At 44.3% G+C, this 20221-nt stretch overlaps 2 protein-coding genes across 2 annotated transcripts; both read right to left on the reverse strand.

Annotated features, from left to right (window-relative positions):
* Positions 1-2327: 2327 nt before the first annotated feature.
* On the reverse strand, positions 2328-6750 carry LOC131877728 (SET and MYND domain-containing protein 4-like). The gene is made up of 13 exons (XM_059223488.1): positions 6594-6750; positions 6313-6520; positions 6101-6244; positions 5879-6040; positions 5678-5815; positions 5344-5610; positions 5185-5274; positions 4732-5130; positions 4291-4476; positions 4137-4227; positions 3821-4018; positions 2941-3000; positions 2328-2582 (listed from the first exon to the last, which is right to left on the reverse strand). Exons 1-13 carry the CDS (start codon positions 6643-6645, stop codon positions 2427-2429), a joined length of 2151 nt encoding a protein of 716 aa, XP_059079471.1. The 5' UTR covers positions 6646-6750; the 3' UTR covers positions 2328-2426.
* A 120-nt stretch (positions 6751-6870) lies between these two features.
* LOC131877727 (inner centromere protein A-like) lies at positions 6871-18620 on the reverse strand. Its single transcript, XM_059223486.1, has 9 exons — positions 16888-18620; positions 12572-12622; positions 11367-11457; positions 11068-11274; positions 10770-10911; positions 10246-10445; positions 9972-10124; positions 7852-9895; positions 6871-7785 (listed from the first exon to the last, which is right to left on the reverse strand). The coding sequence occupies exons 2-9, from the start codon at positions 12618-12620 to the stop codon at positions 6970-6972; spliced, it is 3702 nt and encodes a 1233-aa protein (XP_059079469.1). The 5' UTR covers positions 12621-12622; positions 16888-18620; the 3' UTR covers positions 6871-6969.
* Positions 18621-20221: the final 1601 nt, after the last annotated feature.

The raw sequence follows: 20221 nt of genomic DNA on the forward strand, positions 1-20221 counted from the left end.
ATCCTCCCCATCTGCGGATCCGAGGAAGGTGAAACATTGGAATTTCAAATGAAAACCCCGTTACAAGGTTGTGGCAAACCGAGCTCTTTGTTTCTCCCGGAATATCTCCCGTGAGTCATGATCGTCCTGTTTTCTTTTGGGATGGATTGAAAGCCATTTTTGTACCCGTAAGATTGATCATGACTCATGGTTTTCGGGTGAGTCTTGGGACGAAGATGCTGGGGATGGTGGTTGGATTGATCATTTTGGCTCTGTAACGCTCCTTGGCCACTAACAATGCTCGGAACGTCCAGAGTGATTCCACGATAACCAATTTATGAACATCTTCTGAAGGGGAATGTGCGTTTTGAATAATCGTACAATTTGACAAACGAGACGGTTGCACAATGAATGTACAAGTTTATTGAATACCTTTTGCACCGCCACCACCTCCACCACCCCAACCCCAACTTCACCACCACCTTGAAGGCGGTTAGTTCTCATCAGCAGGACTCGAATATTGAGCATCTTGATGGCCTAGGGTCATATAACTGATATCACTCCCAGATGGCTTTTGTCGACAGTGATGAGCCAAGGATGACTCAAGAAGCTGAGAAACCCAAGGAAACAAACGGCAGCAGAGGGCGCTGTTTATAAAAGGATGAAGCCGAGTGTGTTCTCTAAAGGGTCGGGTTTGACACCCACAACCACATTAAACCAGGTGACAGTGAGCATTGAGTTGGAGTCTCACTTTTTATGTTTGTAGCGAACCAAGTAATGCTCGAGTGAGATTCGAGATTTGAGATAGAAAATGAGAGAACCGAACAATACTGAATTAATTTTAGTCACATAATGCCTTGGGAGAGAGAACAAATAGCAAGGCGGTGCTTTACTCGGGTTGACATTGCGAGATGATGGGTTGGAAGTTGGCCCTCATTGTTTGTTCAGAACTAAGCTCCGAGGGATCATCTGTGTTTCGCATGCTTCAAATTGCGGCATTCGTCTGGGTTCGGAATCATGCGATGGAATCATTCCACGATCCCCTCGTCCCCGTCTGTAAAGCTCTATTTCCTCTGTTTTTACCATTAACTATTACTTTCTTGCACCGCAACAGAGCTAAATGATGTGGGGGGAAAGGAGAAACTCTCCATAAGATTTACTGTCCGGAATGTCTTGGCAGAGCTCAGTTGTGTTATTTCTCTATTGTGAATAGACCCCTGTTGACCTTCTTGCCCCGTCCGTTTCGTAGTTGAATACATGGAAGGATGGATGCAAACGAGCTTGGGGAGTTTGGTGCTTGTTCATCAAACAAAACTGATCGGAATGCCAAATTCGAAGATGAGCTGAATGTTCAAGGGCGGATTCAGAAGAGCTACAGAAGATTGATTGGGCGGGGAAGATTTCCGAAAGCTCGCTCATTTGCAATACGTGGAAACTGGTTTGGGCGAGTTCTCGTCGAAGTTGAGGTCGCTCTTCCGACTGATTAATCACATTTGGGGACCAACAACCACGAAATGGGGAGCAAGATCAATCCTTCTTGGCTCGGGTCTAATCAAGACCCTTTCTGACAAATGAACCCTCCGAACACGTTGGTAATACATCTGTTACTCAAAACTCCCGATGAGGAAGGCAAACTGAGTCAACATGAATAACCCACAAATCCTGGGACAAGTCTTGTTTTCGGACCGGTAGCATGACAAATTCGAAAAAATGGTTCAAAAGTCCTTTGACTGACAAGACCCAGAGTCAAGTTTCCTAATCATGAGACGCCACCATCCACACGCCCACACTTGGGACAATTTTCGTGCCCTTGAATCATCTCAATATTTTTTAAACCGTAGTTATACCATACACCTACCTGCGTTCAAACTGAACCCTTAATCCTGGCCACGAAAATTCGGGTCGGTTTGTCTTGTTGGATTTGGAGTTTAGGGTTTCAACCCTTTGAACAGAAAAATGCCTCCCACCTTCAACTTTAACTCTGGAAGAGGTCATCTGGATGTTTCTTACTATATAGACCAATTGCGACGCGTCCTGCTGAATTTGGGCGTTTCCAGGCATTGGCAGTCTTCACCGTCATCATCATCATCATGGTCGTGGTCTCAAAACGAGCAATGCAGGACTATCTTACTATCCGTATACGTACGTACATACTACATAGCTGGGATCGTACTCCAACTGATCGGTACCAACTTGTTTCTTTGTCTTGAAGCATGCTTTGAGAGTGCTACTTCTTAATCCAGCTATTCCAGTTCAGTGGTTCACCCACATGAGCCTCGATTTCATCCTCACACCCGCTCAATATCAATCCGATTGCTCAATTAAAGAACATCTGCATCGCCTCAAAGCTGAGGGAATTTCTTTACTCTACACGAACGAGTATATTTACCAACTTCAAGCACAAACACAACGGTGGGATAGTTTTCCTCTTTTTGCTCCTGTCAGAATCATGGTTTCTCTTCTTTAGGCACTTTGGAGTCTTTGACGTGGTCTTTGAACACCGGGACATTCAATTTAGGCACTCTATTTCCGTGCTTCAGCCAAAAGCAGTCATGAATTTGGGATGCTACGTGGAGGAAGGTTTTGTGAGGAGCTTCCAGGGCCTGGAAAGAGGCAGTGAATAATTTACAAACCAACCAATCACAGGAGGAAAAGAAGAGCGCGTTATCCAATTAGTGTGAGCGGCGTGGGTTATGACAAATTGATGGAGTGAGATCTTTGAAAGTGTCATCAAGTCATCAAGGATTAAGGCTGCAAAGTTAGCATTATGGACACTCAGGGACACTCAGGCCTCAAAGTACCCATATGTTATTTCAAATTTTACTGGGGAGGGGGAGAACTTCATGGGTTTCCTTGATTACCCTCAGACAAAAGTTTTACTTCTTGGGAAAGAGCAGATCAAGAAAAGAAAACTTGCTTAAACTAATGAAGTTGAAGGTTGTTGGAGCTCCTTAAACTTACCTCAGCACAAGTTGGGTAGAACTTGGACCACATTTCCACAATTCGGTCAAAATATCCAGACTTGAAATGAAATTGCCCAGTTGTAAGTACATAATGAATCTTATTTAGTAGCCCAACCAATCCCAGTGAGTTCTAGCCATTCAAATGCAACAGCCAATTTCAGACTGAACATCGTAGTAGGCCTTGGCCTTGGGTACGCAAGCATTTCAAGTCCCATTTAGACAATTTGAAAATGTTGAATGGGGCAATTGGCTTTTACATTTGTCAGTTACATAACTCTACAATGAAGGCTACCACCGAACAATGCTCTGTCTGTCAAAATCACAAGGCTACAATCAAATAATGCTTTTGCAGTTGGGCTTCGTGGATTTTTGTGAATGTGCTTTTTATGTGATAATGTTTATTGCGACTCTTGGTCATGTCAGATTGTAAAATGTTTCAAACTGCATGTAAAAATATCATATACATATCATATACGTGATCATATATTGGAATTTCAAATATGTTCATAGCTCAAACAAAATATTACTAGGGCTGCAGAATGAAAGCTAAATGCCCTATCTCGTGGAATAATATATTTCAGATATGTCTCGTAATGAATTTGAAAAAGTCTGCCTAAAACAAACAAAACAAATCATGATCCCAATATATTCCAATCTGTGCGTTTTCATGGAACGTTCTATCCAAGAAAAGACTCCACAAACGTTAGTGCTAAAGGTAATCCGTTGAAAGCCTCTTGCCACAGAAGAAGAAAACCAAGCCGAGTGGTAAATTTTTGGATTAATTGACTGCATTTGTAGGTCGACATTAGCATTTAAGAGTGAAGAGCCCTCCCTATATGGTATTTTTGAGCTGGGGGCCTCCTTTTGAGTGATCTTACCTGAAGGTCTTGCTGACTCAATTTGAAGAGGACTGCGTACATCTTCTTCACGTCTGCCACTTTTTCGGCCATTCCAGGCTTGGCCACCGTTTTCTTGAGGCCCTCGAATACTGGCCAATCATTGAGACAGGCCTTGCACCGACATTCAAATTTGTAAAAGTTCATCAAGTGATTGAATCGTTCATTTCGGGGCTGGTCCTGTAATTAGGAACCCGATTTAATGGATGCTGAGCCTTGGAGAAAGATACGACTTGGCAAAGGGAGTCTAAAATTAGTGTCGATCGAGGGTTCGATGGGCTCACAAATCTAGACTTACCTGATATAGAGTGGAATATGAGTCGGTGATTTCAGCTCCTGCATGAATCGTTTGAGTCGATATGAGATTGGTTTTGGTCCCCACGTTGCATCTGAATCAATAGCAAAGCTTGAAATGGATTTGTCTCGCGTTTATTTTGGCCTCAACTACCAACCTGATCGTGTTGGGAGAGCATGAGTGGTTGAATAAGGCCAACGTCGGATTTAAACCGAAACCAATGGGTCGGATGGTTAAGCCCGTGGTTTTGTCCCAATTGTCCATTTGTGAGATCTGGTGCGTGTTGTACTGACTTACTTGAAGGAATCGGTACAAAATTCTGGCCATAAGAAGTTCATCAGAGCTGTAAAATGAAAGGTTGCGTGAAATTAGCGGCAAGGACCCCGTCAAACAAGTTTGCAGGCCCTGATTGGGAAATTTGTAAGTCCTATGAAGACGTATTTTCACATTCAATCATACGTGATTTTTTTGCGTGAATGCTCAAGAACTTTTTCAAAGTTGCGATGTGTTGAAAATTCTACTCAAAATAAAAGGAAATTTGAGTTTAAAACCAACAATTCAACAATATGCAAAATTAGCAAAAGCAAATTAGTCTCACCTGATTGCTTGCTTTGAAGAAGGGACCGGGAAGTAGTTGCTCTTTTTTAGAAAATGAAGCAGAAATGCAGAAGACGTGGCCAGAGCCAATTCATCGTCTGGATTTTGTTCCTTGTCATGGCCTTCCAAATTGAACACATTAAGGTAATCATCCGAGGAGTAAATCATCGCAGATTGACACTTATCCTCTAATTCATCATCACTGCCTTCATTTTCTTCACTTGCTGATTCTTCGGAGTCCGAATCACTTAAATCAGAATCACACGGATCGGTATCAAATCCAAGTCCTTTGCTAAATTGAGATGTGCTTGGATTTTCTTGAGCCCCTCGTTCTTGGTTATGGTCCAAAAAATTGGACTCGTGGTCTCGGAAATATTCCATGGGGGTCTGGCAGATCAACCTGAAGGAAGTAATATCAACAATTTGTTGTAAAGGCAGCCCAATGTTATTTTACCTATAAACTAAGAAAATATTTTGATAAATAGAGGACACCGAATCCATTTCCTTGCATTCGAACTTGTGGAAACGGTTCCACGCTTCATCTCTGAAATAAAAAAATATTTTTGATTTAGTTGCTGTTTGGAAAGACGCTCGTTGGATTTTCAAGACCAACCGACAATTCATGGAACAGAATAAGATTGCGGAGCATCCGAAGCATGGAATTGGAACAACCACGGCCTTGAAGCATCGAGAGCAATTGGAAAGGAATCGCTCTGTGTATAGTGAATAAACTACGGGCTGCTCAACACCTAAGACCTCTCCAGGGTTAATCGTCCTTGTAGCAATAGCATGGCGACCTTCAAATTTGTTGTAAACAATTCTAATCTTGTCACTAAGAGCGGGATGAGAAGGGTTTCCACCAACGGCGAGACTTTCGATTCTGCAAGAGAAATTACGGGCTTCGAAATGTTGCCCAACGACGAAAAAAGCCCAAGAGAAAAACTTACTTCAATTCGTCAGGGATGAGTTGTTGCGGATTCTTTAAGAACTCATTAACCACCTTCTCCAAGCCTTTTTTAGTTTTGCTTTCATCCCAACAGGCTTTGATTTCCTTTTTTACTTTATCTGCTTGAGCATTATTCAACCTAAGAAGACAGTTTGATCAATTCGAGGTCGGACAAAACAAGCATGTTTCAAATATAACTAACTTGGAGTCACTAAGAGCCTCTATAGCTTTTTGGAACATGGCGTCTGCTTCGGTGAGCTTAAATGTTTCTGAAAGACAGTTGGCGTGTCTCTGAAACAGTTTGTACCTCAAATGCTTGGGATACCCTGACCGCTCGGCGAGTTCACAATCCTTTAAACAGAATCTGAATCGAAGTTTTGCTGAAGATGTAAATAAAATGGGTTTGGTTTATTATCATCCTTACCCATATTTTTGAAGCCGATACATAACAGCGGACCTGTTGGCCGCTGCAATGGCTAAATCTTCCCCTTGACCACTGGAAGTATCACATGGAGCCAAAATGATAGCCTGATTGTAACAATCAAGTGCCAAAGAATTATCTCCCTTACTGAAAAAAAGATTGCGACGTGAAATTGATTGGTCACGAATTCCTGTCACCCAAATGATGCTGCCTACCCAAAGGCTTCATTTCCGGCATCTCTCAGGGCTTTGGACATCTTTTGGTTCTTTTTGCTGTCCTCGTTGGGTTTATGGCTTCGACGAACCCCTTGTAAAAGTGGATAATAGGCCTCTTCATGGTAGAGAAAGGCCACCTTTTCTTCTGGAGTTTTGAGTTCTTCGAACTCTTTTAGTTTCTCGCTTTTCAGGAAACCGGATATCAAGGCTGTTAAAACGGGACTCAAGTTTTGAGACGGGGATCATTTCAATCGGTATTTGATGGCAAAAGGGATTCCTACCAGTGATTCCCGTATTCAGTTTCCGTCCCAATTCTCTTGCTTCTTGATCCATTTTGCCTGCCTCTGAAGAACTTTGTTTTGGTCTGACTTTCTGAAAGCTTTGAACACATGGAAGCAGAAGTGTTCATTGGAACTTTGCCCACTGAGATTGAGACTTGTTTTCAGCGCATGGACTTTCAAATGGAGGCTAAGAGAAAGCCCAAAATATTTGTCCTCAATCTATTTTGGGGGCACGTGTTATTCTGTCACGACACGGACAAAAAAAGAGAGTGCTTGATTTCGCCATTTGAATTTAGACGTTTTATTGAATGGTTTCTCGATTAGATTTAGACAATCAGTGGTACAACACAAAACGCATGTATCTCAGTAACGGGAATCACAAATCAGAATAGCCGCAAGACATGCCATTTTTAGATTTCATAGATCCTATATGATTCGAAGTAAAAGTCACGGGGATCCTTGTCGGGATGTATGAGCCAGGGTCCTTGAGGCCCTCTCCAGAAAACGTGGGTTTATCAACACCCGGGGACCCTGGTCCGCTTTGTCGTCTTGGCCCTCCGGTTGGCTTCGATGAATGAGTGTTGTTGAAAGTGGTCCGAAACTGATTGGGGCGGGTATTGTTCTCGAAGCGTGTAAACTTCGGAACAGGGATTGAGGAAATGGATTTGCTCGACGCGGACGGCGATAAAGGTGAGGAAAAGGTGAATGAGGAATGCCTGAGTGACTTGGGCGGACTTCGAGTTCTAGTCTTCGACGAGCTGAAGGCTGATGCGCCAGATTCCGAATGGCGATGTCGAGCCACGACCACGGGGTCCTTCGCAGGAACCCGACTCGAGGCCCCCAATTTGAAGGTCTTTGGTAGAGTTTGATGGCCCTCACTGAGCTGTCTCGCAAAGCTTGATGGATGATAAGACGAGGAGGGCACCTCAAACTTACTCTTGACTCGGTTGACGGCTCCTGTCTTGACCGGGGAGGGCGACCGCCTGCGGACACTGGAAATTTGCAGAGGGCTCGGACTTCGAGCAGAGTTAAAAGGGGTGGTACTTCTTTGGCGATTGCGACCTCCGGGGTTGGGCGTCATCGGAGGCTCTGAAGGCTTGCGTTCGAATTTTGACTTGGTCTCGTTGACCGACCCCGTCTTTGCCGTCGAAAAGATGCCCTTGTTCGAAGACCGGCGGTTCCTCTGATGATTCTGTAAATAGGAACATTTTGTCATTGCCTTAGCTGAGTTGGTGCGCGAGTTGATGAGATCGCTTACGCTTTCGTAGGTGGAGGTATTGGGAAATTCAAGTATTGTCTTTTCCAACTGAGACATGGCCGTCTCAATGTCATGGATGTCTTGGGTTGGGTTGTTTTGAGACACCCTTGGCGATGTCATGTTTGCGATTGTTGACGAAGAGAGAGGCACAATGTTTTCCAACGTACTCATGAGGTCAATCAAGGGCTTAGAATCGTTTTCCAAATTCAGTTTTGTATCTGACAAATCACTCTTCAGTCTGTTAATATCATTTTTCACGTCCACAAGATCATCCCTGACGTGTGTGATGGAATCTGTGATCCTATCTTGATGCTCTTTACGATTCTTATTGTTGGCTTTATCAGAGTTGAAAGAAAATCGAATCTGTTTATCGACTTCCGCTAAAAGAGCATCCAATGTGTGCTTGATATTCTCAGTCCGTGCTTGCTCGGAGCTTAATGGAGTCTTCTCAAATAAATTCACTTGAGACTTGGATACGCTTGACTGGGTGGGCTCTTGTTTTACGGATTGCACGATGTTTTCAATATCTTTGAACAAATTATTACCGATGGTCAAGATTTGCTTCTCGTCTGCTTGGATGGCTGCAGCTGTGGGTCCAATAGCGGGAACGGTCCTCCGATATGGCTTGGGACTGGTCTGTGCGTTGGTGATACTGATTGGATGGGACTTACGAGAGGGAGGACAAGGCTTGAAATTGATGGGTCTAAACTCGGTCTGAAGCAGATTCGGCGGGGCTTTAGCGATCTTCGAAGGAGGTTCCGAATTCACACCGCTCTTTTCCGAGCTCATCGAGCCTTCCGATTCCATCTTTTCATCTTCATTGGACTCTTCAACCTTCTCTACTGTCGCAGAAGAATCTGAATGAGTCTCTACCTGCCCATTTGTTGTTTTGGGTACTTCTTTTTCAAGGATTGATTGTGGGATTTCACGGTCTTCCTCTTGTGGCGGTTGATCTGTTTTTTGTTGTTGTAGTTGCCGCTCTCCTGACTCCTTTTGTTCCACTTCTTTTTCTAGCTTCTCCTTCACTTCGTCGTCCTGCTCGGAAATCGGGGCCTCTTTTGCCCAATTAGCTGGTTCTTCTACGTCCAAGGATGGCGTCTCAAACGAGTGGTTTTTGTTCGCGATTGCGCTAAATTTAGACGATAACGGCAAGTTGTTGTTGTGGTTGTTGTTGTGCTGGTTGTTGTTGTAGTTGTTCTTAACAGATGTCTCTGAATTTGATTTGGAGACGGATCCGGGCATAACAAGGGGTGAACTAGGATTGTTGCTGACTACCATCTCAAATAATGGTGTGATGGTTCTTTCTGCAGTTTGCCATAGAGGCTGATTATCAATATCCATGCAAATGATGGCCTTATCACAGTGCTTGAAAGGATGGATGATCTCGTCTGCTTTGGTTGTGGGTGGTTCTAATCCTCCACTGACACAACTCATATCGTCCTGGAAGCCGGAAGAAGCCGTGGATTGGGCATGATCAGGATCTGTCATATACATTGAAATGTCCTCGACCAACACGATGGGGTCACTTGGAAGTTGTTCGTCAAACTGGGTCACTATTTCGCGCTCGACGCTCACTGATGGTGGTGGGGTTGAACACACGGATATCTTTCGGCCATCTCCAATGGTGTCATATTCACTGTCAGTGCCGTCAAGTCGAGCGGAATTCTTCCGTTCCGATATTTCAACGGCCTTTCTTTGAACTTGCTCGAGAGTGAAAATCCCCGGCGATGGAGACCGCGCCATGTTCGGAGACAACAGTGCCGTATTGGCTGCACTCAAATCCGTTTGGATGTCCAAGCTTGACGGTGGGTTGGGAAATGATGGGCTCTCCAGCATTTTCGTGGGCGAAATAGTTGGTGCCGTAATTGTTCGATTTTGCTCGTCGAAAACGTAGTCATGATTATCTTGCTCTCTCCAGTGTTCTTTATGAGTTGCTAAGTTGGTCTTGGCCGATGTCAGAGCCTCGCTCTTGACGGCGAGATTGGGACTTTCTAATTGTTGGATCCATTTGTGCTTGAGACAGTTACTGGCCGTAGACCGTTTTCTGAAAGGTAACAATGATATGAAGGATAGAAGGATAAGTTTTTGTTAAGGAAGAGGGCATTAAGTTATGTCATTACTCTTTCTCTTTGACCAGTAGTCTGTTCATGAAGTCTCGAGCATCCTCTGATATCTCGTCAAAGGCCTCGTCTTCGTAATCATATTCAGCGATCGTGACATTGGCCATGGTTTCCAGGTCGGTATCGCCCATAAAAGGTGACAATCCCGACAATCTGAAACGAGTAAAAACACGTCATGATTGAGCTCATCAACACCCCCGGTCGCACACTTCGTCGAAGTTTGAGGCTCTTTTTAGTCCCAGAAAATTGGTGGTGGGTGGGGCAATTATCTTACAAGACGTAGCAGATAACTCCAACGGCCCACATGTCGGTAGCATAGCTAATGGGCTCGAACCCCACGACTTCTGGTGCGACGAATTCCGGTGTCCCGAATAGAACTTGGAGCTTCTTCAGCGGCTCAAACTTCCTGGCCAGACCAAAATCGATGATCTTGATGCGATTGCCAGTCTTTGTAAGACAAAGGATGTTTTCAGGCTAAAGAGAGAACGAGAGAGAGAAACAAAAAGAATCAGTTTAGGTTGCCCAAAGGAGATGCCTTTTCTGGTGATTTATGCGCTATTCAGCCACCTCCTACTCTCATTGCCGAAATATTGTCTAGAGAGGTTTTTGTACGTTGATTTGAGAAAATCTAAAGTAGGTCCCCCCCCGCTTTGTTTAGATCTCAATCCATCTTGTTGTGTGACTTTTACGAAAAAAAGATCGATTTGACTCTTGACTGCCAGACAATATCCCAACAAAAATATGGCTAATACCACGAATCAAGTTGAGAATTTGAATTTGAGATGGCTGGATTTTTACCTTCAAATCTAGGTGAATGATCTCTTGGTGGTGGATATAAGACACTCCTTCTAAAATCTGCTTCATGAAACAGACACACGCACGTTCCGTCAAGACAAACTCGTCTTCAATCACCCGGTCAAAGAGCTCTCCGCCTCCAATGCTGAAAAGTAAAAAAAGTAAACTGTCATTCACTTGCATTCCTCACGAGGTCACCCCACAGAGAGGTTCTGTTTCTCGTATCTTGATTTTGAAACACGCTTTAAGGCGGACTTGGATATATTAACAGAAGTGTGATGAGCTCTCTAATGGAACTTACTATTCGGTGACCAGGCACATTTCCGTTCGATCCATTTCATAAGCATCAAAGAGTTGCAACAGTTTAGAGCTCTTGAGTAGGTTCATGATTTCAACTTCGCGTTCCACGTTCCGACGTTCTTCTCGTGTGGAACATAGCACGAATTTGGCTGCAAATTGCTCTCCGTTTTCCTTCTTGCGACATTTCATGACCTTCCCGAACTTGCCCCTGGAACAAGAGTCGATTTTGAAAAAGACTGTACTTGTGGTCAAGTGAATCGATATCCTCGTATTTGATTCACTTATCGATTATCAAGTTACCTTCCGATCTCGTTGAGGATATCGAACTTTTGTCTGACATCCTTGGAACGCTTGATGATGACTTTCCGATGGAAAAACTGCGATTCGGGATCTGAAAGCACGGAAGCAAGCCATGAGCCATGACATGCATTTGAAGGTTTGTTCTCGTGGGCAAACGGGACAATGAATCCAGAATAGCCAAGTTAATTGCCTTTGACTAATGATACAAAATGTCTCTGCAAACATTTCATGTGCGACTGTGGGATGAGAAAGTACTTTCACCTTCGCCTTTGAGTCGAGCTAGAGGATAGTGGTCTTTCACACTTCTGTTAATCCACTTCCTGATTCTGTTGGCCTTGATCTAACAAACGGCTCATCTGTTGAAAGTGGGGACCACAAGGCTTATTCTCGTTCTTTCCGCCGAGAACTTGGCTTAGTGCATCTCGCACAAAAGCACTTTCACCCAAACTAGTGTACGTACTCAAACGACCGACAAAATGAGTGAGCCAATTCACTCTATTTCCTTTATCCCCTGAAGGTATATGTACATAATGCGTGCATGTCTCTCCTGGCCCACTTGGAAAAGCTAACGAGTTCCCCCCTGCCCGTCCCCATCTAACTTAGTATTACCCCCACTACAAAGCCTATTGAGAGGTGGCGCTGTTCGTGTTCCCTTTTTGGAACGAGTTCGTTCGTGAGAACGGAATCAAAAGGGAAATATGGGAACAAGGTCACATCCCATGATGGAACCCGTCACTAGCAAGACGCAGATCACAGATCAAGCAGATTTCTCGAGAACGTTAGGGAAGAAATTCGGGACAGCTCGTCACTTCGATAGAAAATGGTGGCACTCAGGAGAGTTTTTAGAAACGAAAACATGTTCCACTTGACAAGGAAATGGGGGAACCACACCAAAGATTGGCTCGTCTATTGAAAATTATGATTGGTCCTCAGAAAAAGGGGAAGGAAAAGGGAAGAAAATAAGATTACACAAGGCTTGTTATCAAGATCACGCCTCCTTTAACATGTTCCATGTTCCCCCTCGTTTTTTGGTGAATGTGTATCCAGCCATTCGTAAACAGAGTGAATATGGGAGCTTTTGCCCATATTTTCTAATTCTGAGCCCACCAAAGTACCTCCGTTTGGGGACTAGGAAACCGATAGCTCTGACCTTGGCACGGAAATGGAAATGGAATACAACTGAAGAAATACTTGAGCCCACTCACCTCCTTGTGGCGCGGATTCATCCACATAAATCGTGTTCATCCCAGCCATATCTGAAAGTGAAAGAGAATAAAATCAAGATGGGAAATGCTGTTGGAAATGGGAAATTGAACTGACGCTCCTCGGTTTTATATTTATCGTGAGTAAACCCAGGATGATCAAAAAGAAGGACAAGCACATGAGTTCATTCATTATTCCCTACTAGGCCTATCTTGTTGTATCCAGATTGAGTTAATGAAATAACTACTTACGAAACAGATTATTGACCTGCTTTTCGGTGGTCAAGAAGTTGGAGAATTTACTGTTCGAAAAAAGGGAAGTGCCCGAAACAATGTGGATTGTCTCCTAAAAAAAATATTTGACCCCCTTTGTTATTTAAACCTCTTTTTTTCGTCAGAGCCGTTCGTTTCGGGATAGGAACGCATTTATTTAACGTCATCTTGTCGTTGAAATTGCGCCTTGGCTCAATGACAAGGAAACATTATCCGGTTGTTTGTTGGGAAAAAGCGAAAAACCTCCTGCCCAACCGATTTTGTTTGGTAAATAATTGCTTTGACCATTGTTCTTTGGCCTCTTACGTGGCATCCTGGATGCAGCTTGTCATTTGTTTTAACAAATTAGGGTTAATCGTGATGAAGGCGTCGCAACAACACCAGAAAAGGTCATCTTGAGTCATGATTTGATGGTCACTGCCATTGTTGGGGGGTGCAAATGCATTGCTTCATTGTTTAAAGGGGCCCCTCGGTTCAATTTAATTCAACGGAATCGATTACTTGAGGTACATAAGAGCGACTACTCCTCCGTGTTCTATCATGTCTTCTTCATCCCCGAACGGCGAACGAGTGTCAAGATCTTTCTGATCAAACGATGAAGTCACATCACGCCATGAAAGGAAAAAGGACTTGGACATAACTGATTATTCTTGTAAATCAGTGCTCGTGACAGCTTGGAGAGCTCTTAATTGGGAGCGCAGTCAAGAGTTTTGGGTGGCCGACCAAATACGGGGACAAACTGGGCCAGAATTCCACATTTAGAGAAACGCTATTCGAAGCCCCTGCCATCTTGATCAATTGCTAGACGGGTTGTGGTAATTAATTGGGAGACAAAAAATATCTTGAAAGACATCAAAAATGATATGTTTATGCATCTAAACATTATTATGCATCATGTTCATCTCTAAACGTTTCTTCTCTCCATGTTGGCCTCTAGAATATGATTTGTCCTCATTGAATAGTTGCCTCATGGCCTTAGTTTGCATTTGTAGATAGACCTAATTCATTATTCGTCGAATGTCCCCTTGTGGGAGGCATGCCACGACACGTTGACATATTTTCGTGCTTGAAATATTTAGTTGGATACCAGTCTCTAATGTGTTGTCGAAGCCATGGTCTTATGAGTAGTTTATCGGATAAGGGCGAAATAATGGACTCTTTTTATGGATTGCCTCCCCATTCTTCGTCTTACACTGTAACACAATTAGATGTTGAATGCTCGAGGTTTTTAATCCAATTTCGAAATCCCCTCTTGATCTGCTTCCAAAGTCCCTGAAAGGAAATTAATTGCTCGACACCTGGGTTCTACAATTCAGTTTGGAGTTCTAGCCGAAATCCTGGCTATCGTGAGAGCATCATAAACCATTGAATTGATCAAGAAAGCATTTCGCCTCTCAAGTTTTTAAACCTTTTTAACCTCTTGGACAAGTTTGCCGAATTTGTGGCTACCACATCCAGGGTTTGTCACTAATTGTTCTCGAGTTTTGAGAACAAGAGATGGATGGGCGTGACGGGAATGTTGTTGCTTATCACCTGCAACTCTAGGTGCTTGGGAAAATGAACCAAATTGGGGTGAACCAGTCTGCCCACCACATTGAACGAAATGAGCTTTCAATGTTTCTTGCTTACGTAAGTAAGTGGCATCAGTCCCATCTCGTTCTCAATCACACTGACTCCACAGACCCTGGGGAAAATCCAAAACCCATGTGGAGCATCACCCGGCCGAGAGTATATTTGTTTAGTGACTGGCGAGTGACATTTGGCGGCTCGGAAAGTGGATCAATGCATCGACAAGAATCACACCTCACTTTCGTTCGTCTTCCTCCTCGATTGTCATGAACCACTTTCCAACGAACGAACGAACGAACGGGATGCTGCAAAGCTAGCCATCCCCGAGAATAAATAGAGCTATTCAAATGGCTCTCATTTGGCCAACCTCGGGTTTGCAGTCGAAACCACCATATCAATTCAATCTGCCTCTTTCCACGCACGGCAACTCCCTTCGTGGCAGCCAAGTCAATTTAAAAAAAGGCGACCAAAATTAGTTCATTTCGTTTCGACCGTGAGTCACCGAGAGGCTCGCCATGTTATTCACACCTAGCAATATTTTGATGCCCCGCCTGCCAGCCACCCGCCCCGACAGAAGTGGGTCATTTTTTGGGATGGACAAATCTGGCTAATGATTTGCCCAGACACACATCCTTAGCTGAATTCACAGGACTACGGTACTACTGTACAAGTGTACATATGTACAGTAAGTAGTAATATGTGCATTAGCGATAGCTTCGCTCGGGAAAAAACGCAAGCTTGAGCAGCGGCCTTGCCAAAATTACACGTCAAGTACAAAAGGGAGTCGTTTGGGGGGGGGATTTGCGATTTGTTAGCTTGGAAACGGAAAGCGATTGTCATGATCATCATCGTCATGATGGCTTGATATTGTTGACCAGGTTCAATGGATGAAAATATACCACTTGGTCATGCTAGCCCTGCTGGCTCTGCTGGTCCTACTGGCCCTAGTGGCCTTTCTAGCCCTGCTGTTGAGCTTATGGTGAATGGGGTCGACTAGGAGGACGAGGAAGACGAGCTTGATGCCAAGTATAAGGAGCAGTTGGCTTCAAGGTACGACATCCTTGGCGCGTTGAGTTGTCATTTCTTTCAGTTCTTTATTGTATTGATTCTTGCTGCACCCTCGATTCGTCTCCAGCTTACTACTTGCCACCTGCATCATGAGTCCAAAGTAATTGAATAGCAAGAACAAAGCACGATCGACCAAGGAGGTGTTTCTTTGAAGGGGGAAAAGAGAGTGAAGTTTCTCCTTGGGATTATTTGGGACAACATCCTGAGCGAAGGCAACGACTCCATTAGCTTCTGAGGATCAACCAAGGGAAGACTGGTTTAAAGTACGTACATAGAATTGCCAAAATGAAATGCCCGGTTCATCGATCCAATTATCGAATTCAATGGTCGACGAGGGGATTGATAAGTTCAAGTCATTCCCACAGGACAACAAAAAAGGAGCTCGATTGTGTTTTATGTGGTGCCAGGGATTCAGATTTCCTTATTAATCGTGTCCACTCTGAACGCTTGAGATGCTGACGCCGATCTCCAATCGAATGGATGTGTGCTCGAACCAGAAATCGATGCTAAGAGGACCATAAATGAATGAAGTCTTGGTACAATGCGCTTCTAATGTAACCAAATACTTAATGACTCGCACTAATGGTCATGTGTTTCAAATCCTGATCTGACTAAAATGCCTTTTCCGGACAAAAATAGCTTCCTAACCGGTACACCCGATGATAAAACGATGACTGTGAATCAACGATAGCGAATAAGGAAATGGTGGATATAAAGATTTCTTTGGGAGTCTGCAAATCTGCAAGAAACCTTTAAAGCCAACTTGAATGTCCCGCACTTTGGTAAGGTTCATTTTAGAGGCCATTAGTTCGCCAGCTTCTCTCTTGGTAGGCCTCTAAACTAAGAGGGTCGTCAGACAAGCCAGTTTGGTTTTAGACTTGCGAACGGGCTCCAGATTTTAATTTTGGACTTTAGCGAGTAGGTGGTCATAACTTGTTGGCCACTGAATAGGGAAGGCTGCACCATGTATTGTGGTGCATTCAGATTGAATTGAGACCCCGACTCCACCTTGCACTTGATGCCTTCGATTAAGAAATGTAATGAAGCGAATGAAACTCCAGATGGATAATCGCCATCTACGTACAATATCTGTCTGCCTAGCACCGCTATTTAAAGCTCCTTAAGGAAGTGCTCGTTGAGTTCCTGGTCTGATTCCCCATCATGGCATCCTTTTAATGGCCTTCAGCTCAATCAATCGAACGATGAAAGGGAGAAAGCATAAGGATATGGGCGGATTTCATGACTCTATGTCCCGGTGTGAAAGTCGGAGGAAGGCGTTAGCGATTTCTTTCAGTCTATTGTTGTGCTCGGTGTATGAAGGTAGTGCGATCTCGACAAGCGAGGCTTTGCTCGATCTATTTTGGGAAGCACACGTATCGAGTTAATTGAATTAAACCATGTCGTCTTACCTCCGTTTTAGATTAGGCGGCTTCAGGGCTTCGGCTTTATTCTCATAATTCCGACTCCAAAGAGGATGGCAGTGAACAAGCGAAGACTCTACAATTTCTTTTGTAAGGCACACGAAGGATGGGTATAAAATCCACGGAGTTGGTGGTACTCTTGTTCTCGATGAAACGGACACTTGACGCGGTCGAACTTTTATGACTCTGACACAAAAGTAGCCGAAGACGAAGTGGTTGGTGATGGTCGGGGTTACTGGTGTAGTTGTTGTCCTCGATAGAGGAAGCTCTAAAGAAATCTAGATTGTTCTTCAGGCCACCCTTGCCCACTCGTGGCAAAAGGCTTTTCACAACTGTTTCACGCGAAATACGATATTATCTTGTGCGGCTTGGGGCTGGCCTCAAAACGGCGGGTACAAGCTTATTTATTTCCCCATGTTTCGGGTATTTCCAGTCAAACAAAGGCACTCACACTCATTCACAGGCACAGGCACACTCCTGATCTATATTAGAATCTTTTTGCACTTGATTTGGTCGGAAGTGGATGCTTCTTCTGCTTTCTGCTGCTCTGCTGATGTCGCAATCAAAACATGTGGAGCAAAAGTCGCTTCTGCTAATGAGATGTTTGCTCAATGATTGGCTTCAAAAACCGTTTCCTTGAAGTCTTACATACGTCGTGTTGTGAGTCAAGGCATGAAGGGGGGATGTACGTACATGTAGAAGTCCATATAGTAGATTTAGTTCACTGAATGTCACATTCCTCGAGGGAAACACGCACTGCACCACCAAGGAGTTGGAGCAACATCATCATCATCATCATCATCATCATCATCTTTTCCGAGGTTTTATGAATATCTGGCCTCAAGAAAAGACTTTCTTTGTGAGATGTTGAGCACCTCTTTTCTTCAGCACTCCACTTGAGTAAATCTGCCAGCCAGATCATGACCGAGTGAGACTCCTCGGCAGCATTCGCTTGAACGGGAGAACGGGCGACGGAGGACGACTCCTCTAATCCATTCATGGGCAATTCAGAGGCCTGAATTCCATCCACCCCACACAACTACTCCGACTAGTAACCCAATGGGCTCAACTCGAACGAACCTACTCCTTCCTACCTAGCGCAATTGGGCAGCTTCCTCAACTTGCTCCGGGTGTCCCTGAGGCAGTGCTCATGAAAACATTTCCTTCGGCTGTACCACAAGACCAGAACCAAACCAGCCCACTAGGACATCATCTCATCACTGAATGTGTACGTACGTAGTTGCACAAGTACGCGTACGTATGTGGATGTCAGGATGCACACTGAGCCCCCCGATCATAATCCAAACAGGATAGACGGAAAAGAACTTGAGGGTGAAGCGGAAAGAGATCAGGTGCGGAGGAGAGCGAGTCCAGCGGCCACTGGTCCGTTCAATCCGGTCGACCCGTTTGCTCCGTTCCCAAGGAAAGATGGATCAGCTGCTTGTGCGTGTGTGTGTATGGGTTTTTTTTCCCTCTTGCTTTTGACTTGTCCACTCTACAGTATGGGCAGGAAACGAGGAAACGTCGTTCCAACGGAAGGATTTCAACTGCCGCTTTCCGAGAGAAAGACACAGACCGAGAGAACGAAACTATCTATGGGCCAGTATTATATTCTTCGCTCTTCAGCCCCGCGTCCGTCCACCCATACATACGCACGGGTACACGAGCATTTATCCAGAGTTGTTCTCGCAGGCCTGGATTTGTCCGTTTCTTCGTTAGTCCGTGGAGGTGATGGCGATGGCGGTGGCGGTGGTGGTGGCGGTGGTGGTGGTGGTGCTGATGGTGACTCAATTCGCAAAAGACTAAGACGTTCGAGTTTCCTCCCATGATTTTTGCCCTGTAAAAATCTTCAAAGCCCGCCTGATCGTGGATGAAGGGGGCTGGTAGAGGACCTGAAAAAGGGGACGTGCCGAGAAGTCTTACGAAAACAGGCATGGATGGAGGAGATCTAGTCTCCATCTTTCTCCGAGACACGACTCCTACACTTACTCACTCACTCGCTCACTCGCTCACTCACTCATACTCACTAGTCACTAGTCACTACCTACCTTTTCTCGAAGAGCGACTGCGCTGCCTCTCGTCCCCATCCTCTAAGCTCAACTTCATACCTTTTATCTTTGGGCAGCAATCACAATAAAAGGAGATCGGTTACCTATACGCCATCCACGGACAGTGTACATACACAGAGACAGAACTGAGTTCAAGTAGCACAACTTGAACACGGTAAAATGTAACCACACGGGATTTTGTTGACCCAAAGGAAATTCCATGCCTTCAGTGACGATTCAAAAGTATTGGAATGTACATAGTTGAACATTAGCTTCGTTACGGATGAAGAAATCAAAGGTATATTTTAGCTTAAGGACGATGATTAGTTTGTATCATTGTGAGTTAGTGGTATTAAACGAGTGAAGTGCCTTGGCGGGATTTCGAACCCACTTTATTTAGATCAAGCTAAGTCGAACAAATGATCCAATTGCCAATGTTTCATACCCCTATCATAAAGATAATAAAGTCTTTACAGCTAATATAAATTGAGCAAAAGCTAATGTTGGAGAGAGGAGGCCATATTTATCCATGGCCTAATCTCCAAAGTCATAAACGGCTGTGCCAAGCCTGTATTCTAATCAGAGAGTTTTGATTAAAACCACAAGAAACCAACCTGTCCGCTGATCGCGAGTACCACATATTTTTTCTTGATTTCGCTCCTTCTTTTACGATTGCGTTCACCATCTTTATCTAAATGGATCAGCCTGTATTTTTGACTAGCATCTTTGGCACCCAGATTATTTCGAAGAGAAGACGAATGGACTAGAGCGGGAAAGGAAATGACCAGTGCTCCAACTGCCATATTTGGCATACATCATGAGTTAAAAAAGCGATTGTGAGGATGCCCTCCTCAGCTGTCAATAAATTTTCATCGCCCCAATGACAAGCCTCGCTTGATCGACTACTGTCCGTTCATTGTTGCCTCAAAAGAACAGATATCAGGAAAAGAAACCGTCGAGACTGACTCTCCTCGCGAGGTCCAACTAAGGTGGGATTATGTTCTGCTCGTGACAGACCTTCAAAATGGCCTCGTGGAAAGACTGTTTCTATGCATGGCAAGCTTTGCTCTGCCGTCTTATTCTGATTTTCTGAAAAGTCATCTGTTTTCCGTTGTGGGTTGATCCTGTACGAAAGGGCCCAAAAACTCATCCGTCTCGTGCTCAATGGATTTGGACCTCATTCAGACTCCATTCTGTTCATGGTCAACTTCGAGACGTTTCATATGACGACTATCGGATGGACTTGAAGTATACACAAATCGTGGATTCGCTGG

Source organism: Tigriopus californicus, chromosome 3 (assembly GCF_007210705.1).
Source record: "Tigriopus californicus strain San Diego chromosome 3, Tcal_SD_v2.1, whole genome shotgun sequence".
NCBI classification, from domain to species: domain Eukaryota; kingdom Metazoa; phylum Arthropoda; class Copepoda; order Harpacticoida; family Harpacticidae; genus Tigriopus; species Tigriopus californicus.

Bases quoted from the DNA above. Each gene is read 5' to 3' on its own strand.
- LOC131877728 (XM_059223488.1), bottom strand. From the start codon at position 6,645: ATGGATCAAGAAGCAAGAGAATTGGGACGGAAACTGAATACGGGAATC. The intron at 6,521-6,593 runs GTAGGAATCCCT...CCGTTTTAACAG, and splicing joins ACTGAATACGGGAATCACTG to CCTTGATATCCGGTTTCCTG. The intron at 5,131-5,184 runs GTAAAATAACAT...TACTTCCTTCAG, and splicing joins AATATTTTCTTAGTTTATAG to GTTGATCTGCCAGACCCCCA.
- LOC131877727 (XM_059223486.1), bottom strand. From the start codon at position 12,620: ATGGCTGGGATGAACACGATTTATGTGGATGAATCCGCGCCACAAGGA. The intron at 9,896-9,971 runs GTAATGACATAA...GTTACCTTTCAG, and splicing joins CTACTGGTCAAAGAGAAAGA to AAAACGGTCTACGGCCAGTA. The intron at 7,786-7,851 runs GTAAGCGATCTC...TCCTATTTACAG, and splicing joins ATACCTCCACCTACGAAAGC to AATCATCAGAGGAACCGCCG.